This window comes from Acomys minous (assembly GCF_964271855.1).
Source record: "Acomys minous genome assembly, chromosome: 5".
Lineage (NCBI taxonomy): Eukaryota > Metazoa > Chordata > Mammalia > Rodentia > Muridae > Acomys > Acomys minous.
Window position 1 is genome coordinate 43,043,515 of NC_140494.1, and position 12,201 is coordinate 43,055,715.

At 41.2% G+C, this 12,201-nt stretch overlaps 1 protein-coding gene across 3 annotated transcripts in view; it reads right to left on the reverse strand.

Moving 5' to 3' along the window:
• The window catches only part of DNAH5 (dynein axonemal heavy chain 5), a 279,963-nt gene that overhangs the window by 189,350 nt on the left and 78,412 nt on the right, over nt 1-12,201 (reverse strand). For 2 of the 3 annotated variants that reach the window (XM_084781257.1, XM_084781256.1), the window contains exons 10-15: nt 11,655-11,777; nt 10,734-10,949; nt 7,910-8,017; nt 3,713-3,798; nt 2,902-3,223; nt 1,849-2,055 (exon numbers count right to left, since the gene is read on the reverse strand). In XM_084781257.1, the coding sequence (XP_084637383.1) occupies nt 1,849-2,055; nt 2,902-3,223; nt 3,713-3,798; nt 7,910-8,017; nt 10,734-10,949; nt 11,655-11,777 (1,062 nt within the window). Of the gene's footprint in view, nt 1-1,848; nt 2,056-2,901; nt 3,224-3,712; nt 3,799-7,909; nt 8,018-10,733; nt 10,950-11,654; nt 11,778-12,201 lie in introns of those variants that run through there. The other variant, XM_084781258.1, reaches the window with a different exon arrangement.

Below are 12,201 nucleotides of genomic sequence, written 5' to 3' on the forward strand. Positions count from 1 at the left end.
ACTCTTAACATAACAAGAGTAGAAAGAAGATAGTAGAGAACAATTCTGGCTTCTGGTCCTAATTCTGTCACTTAATTATGAGTCCCTGGCTCCATCAATTTCTCTGGGCCACATAGTATTTTGTCCCCATCCATCTTGCATGGTAGTAAGAAAGATGACCTTCAATAATGACCATGAAATGGTCTTAAAGGAACTGAGAGTGGAGGTAGAAGTATTTAATGCCTGATACTAGACAGACTGAAACAGAAGGGTTGGAAGTTCAAGGCCAGCCTGGATTACAGGACTTAATGGCATGTCAGCCTAGAGGACTGAGACTCTGTCCTAAAACACATAGTGGAGGAACCTGAGGATAGAGCTTAATGCAAAGCACTTGTTAGCATGCATAAGGCTCTGTAGTCAGTGTGCAGTACAGCAAGATGAGCTGGGCAGGGACGAGGTGGTAAGGAGGGAGACACTGAGAGAGGCTTAAATCATAAGACACTATGCAAGTGAACGGACACAGGGTCATCATATGATGTTACTCACTATAATTTGCTTTGAAACATGGTCTCATGTATATTAGGCTAACCTCAAACTTGCTCCATAGTCAAGGATGACCTTGAACTTTTTATCCTCTTGCTCTACTTTTGGAGTACAGCATACACCTCCCACAGCTGGTTTTCTGTGACATTTTAGTAACAGTACTCTCAGTTCGAGTGCCAAGGCTGCATCATGGAATGTTTCTTCGTCAGCTTCTGGACAGTGCATTTGTCAGTGGTAATCAGTCCTTCCTTGAAATTCTTTCCTTACTCTTGGCTTCCTTGACACTTGGTTTCATCCAACCTCAAAGTCCATGTCTGTTCTGTGGCTTCTTATCTTCTACTGGACTTTACTAATAATGGAACAATCTTATGTCTTGTCCAATAGCCCTCTACTCTTTTCTGTTTCTGTCACTCCCTAAAAGTTCTTATCCAGGACAATGTCATTAATAGTAGTTAAGTCTTCTACTTCCAGAAAATATGCCTCAAACTTTGAATGTTCTACTGAGCTCCAAGCTTCTAGATAATTGCATGGGTACTGGAGACATCTTGGACTTAGGCTAGAACTTCAGATTCTAATGGGCCCCACAAAATAAATCATTTCAAGCCTTTATAATCTCTATAAATGAGACAGTCAAAGTCCTTGCATATCGCTGTGCAAGCTGTGTAAAACACAAACTATCTGGCCATGAATGGTCGCCCCCCTTCAATTACCCTTGAGTTCCCTCTGAACATGTCTGTGGATATAACTTTAATTATCTGACGAACTCTATGGCCATTCTAACTCATGTTACCTGTCCTCATCCTCCATCCTGGATCAGTGCAACAGGCCAAAACATGGGCTTACCACTGGCATTGTTACGCCAGTTAAAGTCCATCTCTGCCTAGCCATCAAGCAGCAAGGATGATACTCAATATAAATGAGACCAGGCCTTTATTTCCAGCCCAAAAAAAATCCCCCAGTGACTTCCTGAAACACTCAGAATTAAGCCCAGACGTTCCATCATAAGAACAGGAATTCAGATCTTAAGAACTCACACAAACAGGACAGCCCACCTATAATTTCAGCCTCAGATGGTAGAGACAGACCATCCCCAGAACAAGCCAACCAGGGTATTAGTCAAATCGGTGAGCTCTAGGTTTGACTGATAGAGCCTGGCTCAGTGAATAAGGTGGTGGAGGATCAAAGACAATTGTTGACATCAACTTCAGGTCTCCACGTGCACATGCACATATGGGCGCGTGCACACAAAACCAAATAAGAAACATAAAACGAAATAATAAACATACTCTAGGGCTATCCCGGAAGGGGAAAATAAAAGTACTATACCTTCAGGTCACTGAAATTCTTTTTGTACACATCTCGCTTCTGGAACAGGGCAGCTGCAAATGGTGAGACTGGGAGACCCATCTGGGATATGCACTCTGTTTCTCTAAATAATGTCAGTATCTGAGGATCAAAGTTCACAAACAATTCCCCTGTGCCTGGAGCCTTCACCAACAAAGATGCCTCAAGACCTATGTGAATTTCTTCTATCTGTGGGAGGAAGTCAACATGACTATTTCAGAGTGTAATATGCACACGTTATCTGGCTCCACCATTGCTGGGACTCTGTAAAACATTTATTCAGTATTCTGCCATGAACTTGGCCTTGCTAAATCCCAGGCAATGGGGTCACTCACACTACTTCTCAATTCCCTTTGAGAAAATGGCCTTCAGGTTCTTAGTGATGTGGCATTGTCAACTAAATGTAATAGGCTCATTCTTGAGACTCAAACAAGACATGTAGGGAGACACTACAGTCAGCGAGGTGATTTGGAAAGAGACATTTAGCTCTTTATATCTCATCACTACTACTACAACTAAATAAAACATAAGAGGTCTTTTCAACATACTTGTATTTGCTAACACATTCACAACCTCTCTCTCTCTCTCTCTCTCTCTCTCTCTCTCTCTCTCTCTCTCTCTCTCTCTCTCCCCCCCCCCGTGTGTGTGTGTGTGTGTGTGTGTGTGTGTGTGTGTTGCTGGAGATAAAACCCAATGCCTCATGCATACTAAGTAAATGTTCTACCATTAAGCTATACCCCCTGAGAATCTTGATTAATTTTTAAAGGAGGAAAAAAAAACCCAAACTGACAGAGTTCTGAAATGCTGTGAGTTTCTCACTTGGGAGACTGTAAGGTAAACAATGAGCTTCTGTTACCTAGCTTATTACCGTCTCAATATTAACAAATATTTTCTTTGATGATTATGTTATGTACTTTGATTTATCAAATTCAACCAAACTCACTCATAAAATACCCCTGTCAAATGCTAGAAAAGGCTTATCTCTGTCTGGACAGTAAAAACCACTAAGATGCATCCATCCATTCAGGAATTCACCTGTTGAAGCCATGTCCTATGGTAGAGGACCTCAAACTCCAATAGGACCTTGGCTATCCTGTTGTAACTGCGGATCACAGGCTTGGCCTCTGGAGTCCTCAGCACAAAGGGATGCTGCTGGAAGAGTTGCATTGGCTGCTCCAACCTGTGGAATAGCTGCCGGGCCCACAGGATCTTCCCGGCTATGGGTGGCTGGTTGCGAGCCAAGGGAGGATCATATTTCTGTTTCGTATATAGCTTAGAAATCATGTCAATGTCTGCCCCAAAAGTCTGAAAAATTATTTGGTATTTTTCCTCAATACCAAGGTTAGGTATATTCAATCTGATTGAAACACACACACACAAAAAAAAAAGAACAAAGTTTTGGATTAGTGAGAAAATATATATTAATCTTATTTAATAATATTCATTTTAAAACAGTCTAGCTGAAAGCAATGGAGTAGTTGTGTGGCATATTTAAAGAACCAAAATAGTTTCGATCCTTACAAGGCTAAACTACTAGCCTGGGAAGAATTATGTCAAATTATTCAGACGTTAGGCCATATTACTACAGACGGCTGCAGGCTACTTCAAAGCTAAGAGTATTCTCTATTGGCAGAGATGAAGCAAATCCCTAATCCTTCCAGGGATTAATCGTCTTCAGCCTCTGAAAAACTTAAAACCTGTGACCTTGTGACTCTGACTGTTGAGAGAGGCTTTTCTCCACATTAGAATGCGAAGTTATAATAAGAGTTATAATTACAATAAAAGATAAGCTATAAAAAGAAGCCAAACTGCACTCACAATTTGCAAAGTTATTTCAAACCTTTACCTTTCAAATTTCTTCAGCATGCCCAGAGCTCGACTTGTGCTTGGAATCTTTTCGAATGTGACGTCCATGAACCTCTGTAGCTCTTTCTGAAAATAGAACAAAACTCCATTACGAACAATGAATTAGCATTAAGATTTTTTTTTTTTGAGACAGGGTCATCCTTTAAGACCCAGGCTAAACTCAAATTCACAACCCTCCCAGGGGCTGAAATTAAAAGTATGCCACTGTATCCAAAAAAAAAAAAATGAGGATTTTCTACTTAGCAACAGAAGAAAAAGGAGCCACATTCTTTACACCACTTCCAAAGCATGAAAAAGTGCAACAGGAATCTAGTGATCTTAAAAGGAAAATAAGTGTTCAAAAGGCAGAAGTAGAGACCTAGCTGTCCTGAGAACCACACAAGTCTTTTACTACTATGAAAATTTGTGCCTAAAAAGATTTCATTAACAAATAAGCATACTATGTCTGTTTCTCATCTAATATTTGGTTCAGATTATAATTTAAGTATACATTTAAATAAGTAAAACTCAGAAAATCATTATATTACTTCTTATTTTAAAAAGCAGGTTTCCTTGCCCAGAAGGATCACTCATCGCTTCTACCACCCTGTACAGTTCCACTACAGTGTCCCTCTTGTGCCTGTTGGGTGCCAGCACAGACCTAAGTCAGGACAGGCCTGCAGGCTACCATGCCCTCACCAGCAGAATTCTGCTTTCAGTCACCCCTGGACCCATGAAACCTCACATTCTTTCCTGTAAAACCCATCCATTCCTTGTGTCTGAGATCCGTCAGCCCCACCTATTCCACCCAGAGCCTAGGGGATGTGAGTAGTTTTACCCCAGTTTTATAGAGTTGAAGGTTAAATTCAAGAGAGTAGATTTGTTTCAGGGGCAAAGTGACAACTATTGGTTAAGGGGGAAAAGGAGGAGAGAGAAACAAAAAGTCAGAGGTTAACTCACCAGTAAACCAAATTCAGAACAGGAATATTTTTAAGATAGACCATGACATGGACATATGTTGATCTTTAAGCATGTGTGTGAGAGTCCATGTATATATACACATGAGCAACAGTTAACACACACACACATATATATACATATACATATATACATATATACATATATATATATATATAGTCAGTTAGTAATTCGATAGGAAGGAGGGGAGGTGAAATGACGTAAACATGGTACTTATGGATGAGATTCTTTTTTAAACAGAACTTTTTTTTTTCATTTAAACAAAGAAGAAATATATAAAAAGCAGAGCAGGAGCTAGAGCGTGTATCAGCTGCTTCCATGCCAGGCTCCAGAACACTCACACACTTGTGCTTTCAGCACTGGGATTATGTTCACCCCCACCTACCTCATCAGTCACAGCCTCCAGCTCTCAACTCCAAACAAAGACAGTGCTGTTTTCTCTCGGGCTCACATTCTGTTCTGTGAGGTACAGTAGTGATCGAGTTCTGTGTGTGTGTGTTGCCCCCTCCCCACATGTTTCCACAGCATTTTGTCTTTTTACCTTTGAATTCTCATTCAGGCACATAACAGAATATCGTTCATTGATAAGTGACTGATTTCCCTCCTCACCATTTTTTAAATCACACCCACCCTTTCCCCTTCCCTTTTGATGTATAACCTTTTCTCTTTTCTAACTTAATGCATATTCACCTTTAAATCCTATCAGTGAGAGCAGTGAGGCCAAACTCACTTCAAAGGTGCATTCATTTCTCCTTCTGCACACCATAGTGCCGAGGCCTAGTACAGAGCAAATGCCTACCCTTTTGTAATAGCTCTACATCTTCTTATTAAGCAATCAAATCTTGATTGCTTTGTCAGATGCTCAGATGCTCGCCGTCTATCTCCTCCACAGAGGAGCTCCTGGGGAGGAGTGCTTAGGATCTCTGGAGAAGCATACACACGGAAGCCTGTGTTCCCCTCTGCTTCCCCTCTGAAGGATGAGGGCAACGAGAACACCTGCCTTCTAGTATTATCGTGACTATTAAATTAATTCACAAACAGCAAAGAAAAGTGCCTCACGCTTCCTTACAGCTCCCTCTGCCTTGAACTCACTCCTCCTAAAGCACCCGCTGCATTTTTTCCTCCGTGTGTACAAATTTAGTTCAAACCATAAATTCCAGGAAGAAGGCAGCAGAATGGCCATTTCAGCCTTTTATTTCAGAAGGGTGTGTGTGTGTATGTGTGTGTGTGTGTGCTGTACATATTCATATGTGTGCAGATGCAAGTATGTATACAGGTGTGTTGTGAGTGCAATGCATGCACAGATGCATATCTGCATGAGAAAGCCAGAGGAAGACTTTGGGTATCATTCGTCAGTACCTAGCCACCCTTTTAGGAGATGGAATCGCTCACTGGCTTAAAAATCACCAAGTAAGCTACTGACCAGCGAGTCCAGGGATCTGCCTCCCTCCACCTCACTACTGCTGAGTTTACAAGCCTATACCTAGCTCTATTATACCCCACTTTAAAAAATTACATAGGGTCCTGCTCAAACTATGGCACCAGCCAAGGACAATACATGCAGTAAACTTTGAACCCCTACCCAGATCTAGCCAATGGACAGGATATTCTCCATAGTTGAGTGAAGAGTCGGGTCTGACTTTCACATGAACTCTGGTGCCCCATATTTGACCACATCCCCTGGATGGGGAGGCCTGGTGGCACTCAGAGGAAGGAAAGCAGGTTACCAAGAAGAGACTTGATACCCTATGAACATATACAGGGGGAGGAGGTCCCCCTCAGTCACATTCATAGGGGAGGAGAATAAATGGAACATGAGAGGGAGGGAGGAATGGGAGGATACAAGGGATGGAATAACAATTGAGATGTAATATGAATAAATTAATAAAATATATTTTTAAAAATTACATAGGTTCTGGGGCTCAAACTCAGATCCTTGTACTTGGAGAAAAAAAAAGCACTTCTTAAACTGTGCTATCTTCCCCTCCCAATCTTATTCCTATAAGAAAAATGTGCCCCTGCATCTCCTAATGGTGAAAGAATTCTATGTATTAATATGGCAGCCATTTACCAAGTTGTCTCCCACCTTGGCCTCCTTGACTTCTATTTCCTAATAACAAAGATCTTCCCAGATTATCCCCAGACAGCCTCACCTATGTTGTGAAAGTTTTGGCTTATATGTAAACATGTTTTTGTTTTAATCCCAGGTGTGGAATATGAAGGCTGCTCCAGTTTGTCCACAGCTGATAGTTGCCTCCTGAGAAGGCACGTGATGTTTGTCAGCTGAGAATTACCTCATGCAGGGGTGCAGTCTTTGTCAGGGGGGGGGGGATAAAGGCCAGACCCAAGGAGAGAATGGGGGATCCAAGAAAGAAGAAGGCTGCTGGTGTTCTCTCTGCTACTTCTGGTTGCTGCTGATGCAGTGAGACAAGAAGAAGTTGGAGATGCCTAAGACAAGGATTGAATTTGTCCCAAGGAACCCGACAACCCTAAATAGCAGGAAGCAGCTAAGGACAACTATGCCCCCCCCTTAACCTCCTTTCTCCCCTACCTGGTGTTGCGGTATTGGAAGAGATTGGGTGGGGTAAGGAAGAAGAGATTTAAAGAACCCAAAAATAGTTGGTTAAAAGAATGCCAACACACCTATCCTTTATCTATCACATGACCCCCACAACTGATATGCTCTAGGCTGGGCACTTATGCCTAAAGCTGTCTCCTAAGCCCTTTCCCTGGGAACCTGGGAGCTGGAGGGCTTCTGTAATGTGTTCTCTCGTGCTGATAGAGACCATGCAGGCCAGGTGGGCTGAAAGTCCGAGCGACTGGCCTGTAGTGAGTGAAGATGATGGGAAAGAAGGCAACTGAGAGCAAGAAGGGCCCCAGCACCATGGTCTCTAAGACCAGCTACAGCCTGCCTGGCCTTTAGGATGTCCAGGCATAGCCCACAGTTAGGTTAGCTCTGATCCTAACAGTTACTCTATAGTAATGAAGGGAAGGAAGTGTCACAGCTTGATGAAGGTACAGAGCATTTCAACAGAGGGTGAAAGTTAACTTTCTAAGAACTAAGATGGAAGATGGACAACAGTCTGATTTTAGGAATCACCAGCCAAAGCTCAGTTTATGACCCTTTAATCCAGGGAAAGGAGCCTGATGAGCAGGGTAAAAAACAGAAAGGATGAAGAAAGCCTGCATCTGTCACCAGGGATTTTACTGTGCAACATACATGAAGGTCATCAGTCCGTTTGCAAAACTCTTCATAATCTTGGTCAAAATCCATTCTCCGCTGATCCAAGAAGTTATATTCCTTCTTCTTTATGGCAGCAACAATGTCCTGAAATAGACAGAAAAAATGAGCCGGCATTTCACTTTCAGTCCTCAAGACTTGTAGCCTTTAAATACAGACTTCATAAAGTAATTCCCGCAGCGGTGTCTATTTAAAGAGAACCTTATTTTCTACCTCTCTCATTGATCAGTGCTATTTGTTTTACATACAGTAAAAATTTGCCATCCTTTGTCCAAAGGAGCCATTCAGGAAGCATCATCACATAGTAATATAGGTTCTTTGGACAAATGTATACAATTTAAATCACACCTGAAAATAAGCAGGTGGTTTCTCATGAGTTTCATGTATTGATCACATCTGAAATAAGTTAAAAAGAAGCCCACAGTAAAATTTAATAAAACATTTTTCTTGAAAGGCTTAAATAACCTCAAAGAATAGATAGATAAGACTTTGACAAAATAAAACCAGATAAGGAGAAAATGGGGGGAGGGTTATGACACCCACAAGAGAGATGTCACCTCCCATATAAGATAGTTTAAATGGACTGTCGAACACAGTCTACTGCTTTGAGATGCTCCAGAATTAATTACTTCTGCTCTGCTGTACAGCTACAGTCTGATGATGAGAGTACAAATGAGGCGAGCCATCTCCTTGAAAACACTATTATCAGACACTCTGTTTGCCCAGAATGATGGACACTAATGCTTTGTGCTCGCTCTTAACCAGGCACTAAGCCGTTCTCAAACTCGGAGCCCCACACTGTTGATGGAGCATCTAATTTTTATGAAGAGTATTGGGCCTCCTTCCAAGATCTCCTCTTCAAAGTCATTTCCCCTTAGGCGTGACTCAAATCTCTCCATGGACAAGAAATGCACAAGCTGCTAAACTTCTAGAACCAAGTCTCGTAGTGAAAACAACGTACTCTTCCTTGCTGTTCCCATGTGGACAAGAGTATTTACATATGGAGACTGTGAGTGTGCATGTAGTATGTGGCGTGCTTAAGATAAGTGTGGAGAGGCTACAGTAATTAACTTTTTCAACATATATTCCTTTTTAACTTCGATTTTTAATTTTTTCAAAAATTTCATATAGCATCCTATTATTTTCAAAATCTCCACGCCTCCTTCTCCCTTTTCTAACTCCTTCCATGTTCCTTTCCCACTCCCTCTCAAATTCATGATCTTCTCTAATGAAATTATTGTTACACACACACACACACACACACACACACACACACACATACCTACTAAGTTTACTTTGTTTTGTTCATGTGCACCTATGTTTAGGGCTAACCACCTGGAATTACATAACCTATCAGGAGTTCATTCCTGGGGAAGACTAATTTTCTTTCTCTCAACAACCATCTGTAGCTCTTCATCTAAAAGTGAGGCCTTGATGGTTGTGAGCCTAGCCTTTAACAGCTGAGCCTGAGTTCGAGGCCAGCCTGGTCTACAAAGAGAGTCTAGGACAGCCAAGGCTACATAGAGAAACCCTGTCTCAAAAACCAAAAATAAATAAATAAATAAATAAATAAATAAATAAATAAAAATGAGGCCTTGTGGAAACTCCCTCATGCACAGAGGCATTGTCCAATGGCATGGTCATCATGTAGGTCTTCTTTAGGCAACCACATTGTTGAGACTGCATGGGAGCAATATCCCTGTTGTGTCTGAAAGACACTGTCTAAGAGTAAGTACCTGGCCCTCTGGCTTTCACAGCCTTTTCCCCCGCTCTTCCTTCCACTGAGCCTCCACTATGGAGGATGTTTGGATTACCAACTGGGACTGGAAAGCGGTGCTCTCTCATCCCATGGCTTATATACATGGGCATGTTGGACAGGTCTCCATGAGAAGGCAGGCTTGTGCATGTCACAGACTGCCTGTAGCTGACATGGAACAACCTTTGAGAATCTGTTGTCTCTCTCTGCTCTGTGTCCTGAGGCCCAAACTCAGGTTGTTGGGCTTGCACAGCAAACACTTTTGCCTACTAAACCATCATCCTGGCACCTTGTATAGCCTTCTAACACGCATACAAGAAAAATGCATACAGAGAATTAAGTGTCACTCAAATCTTGGTGTCAAATAGTGCCTGGGATACAGTATATTCTTGATAAACTTTTTGAATAAAGTAATCAAAAGAGAACATGAAAATCTAAATTATGAGGGGATGAGGAAGACATGAATGCAGGCAATGGGCATGAATTATGAAAGAGAATATAAAGCTAAGTGTTTTTCTAGTTCTAATTATCTCAGGGATCTTTGGGTGTTGGTGGTGTGTAAGTGCATAAAATGCATTCAGTACTTAATGTATAAAATCTAGTGTGATGCTTCACGGTATCCATCTCAAATTCCAATTATAATTATATATGCATTCGCTGACTTGTGTGATTTGGGGTCTGCTTAATTTTGGAGTGCGGTGATTTTATTTATTTGCAAGTTTTTTATAAAATAAAATTTATTTTTAGAAATTGATTTTTAAAGGGAACAATTATATTTTAACAGTTCTCTTGTGTTACTAATAAAAATGCTTTTTCTTAAAGATGATTAACTTAAAACTATTGGGACATCTTTCTTGTAACCACATGCCTGAAAAGAATGTAGTAGTGCCATCAGCAAGTCTCAAGTAAACCTGATTTTCTTATTCTTAAAGAATCCAAAAATATTTTATATTATGTACTAATGATATGCCTAAATATCGCTCTCCTATAAAATACTTACGTTTAGTTATGGGCAGTGACAAAAAGTCATATTTCAGCATATGGTACCTGGTATTTAGTCGCCATGTCTTCCAACCCCTCTATTTTAGAATCTTGCAGGACTGAGTATGTCTTGAAGGTTGTAAAGATGTCCATTATCTTGGCCAGACGTCGGTGGAAAGTTTCAAATTTCCCAAAAATATACATCTCACTGAAGTCAAATTGTTTTTCACTTGGATTTTGCTTAAGCTTGTGTTTTGTCTCCTGAAAACAGCACTGGTACCCCTGACGCCCAAGAACAAAGTGTGAGGAAGGTGTGACTCAGGTAAAGAGCGTATCTAACATGCACTAACACTGGGGTCAACCGCTAGCATGCAAGGGGAGGAGGAGGGTGGGGAGGGGGGATGGAAAGGGGAGGGTGGAGAAGGGAGAGGGAGGGACTCATTAGAAGTAAGAGGGTGGGGAGGGAGGATGGAAGGGGGAGGGGGAAGAAAGGAGAGGGAGGGACTCGTATTTCTCAAGTGACCATGGTAGCAAAATAAAACTGAAAATCCCAGTCTTTTCACAGTTATATTCTTTTGCATTTAGCCATCAGTCTGAACCATTATCCTTCTCCATCTTCTACTCCAACGAGCTATTAGTCCTAGCACAACTTAAACCTGTGGCTTGTCCTCCTAGGTCCCACCGGTTCAATAATAGACCCACTTTAAGTCCACTTCTCCATTGGGCTATTCGATCCTTAACGAAAGCTTTCTAACAGCAGTTTAGCAGTGTGTCTCAGAACTTCTGTAGAATGAATTAATAAGCTTTGTCAGAAGGTTTATTAGCGCTCAATTTTCTTAGCCGTAAAGAGAAAAATAGTTACTGTTCTGTTTAGCAACCAAAAAGATCATTGAAAATGATGTAACATGGTCTCAGAAAAGTAACATTAAAAAACTGCAAAAACAAAAGCAAGACAACAGAGCACACTGCTAATCTACGCTCCATTACCTGCTTAAGTTTAATCGCGGAGGATATTTTTTGCATCACAATGTCCTGAGGCTGGCTCCAGATGGTGGCAGTTCCATTATTGGTGATATGGGCTTTACATGCAGATATCATCTGATTTGTCACCTGAAATTTTCCCCATAAAATAGTGTTAGGCATATAAAACCCCAGTGAATTATAAATCTGAACAGAATCCTCACGTCTCCTTCTTCTCAGAGTCCAATCTGACTTTTATCTTCGGCTTTGCTTTTCCCTCTCAACCCTTATGAGCCCTGACCCTCTGATTGCTGCTGTCAATCCCAGAATGATGGAAGAGCAATCATTGTTTTCATTCATGTGGCCAGTGTTAAATTATTCACTACAGTGAATGGCACCACACCTATGCCCAGTGAGTCACAAAGCAAAATTAAAAGACATGAAATTAGGATGGGAATTCTGATAGGAGGAAGTGGTAATTAGTAAGTATAGATGGAGGATTATACAGGATGGAAAACGTGACCCAAATGTATAATATATGTGTATGAAATTGTCAAAGAATAAATTTTAAAAT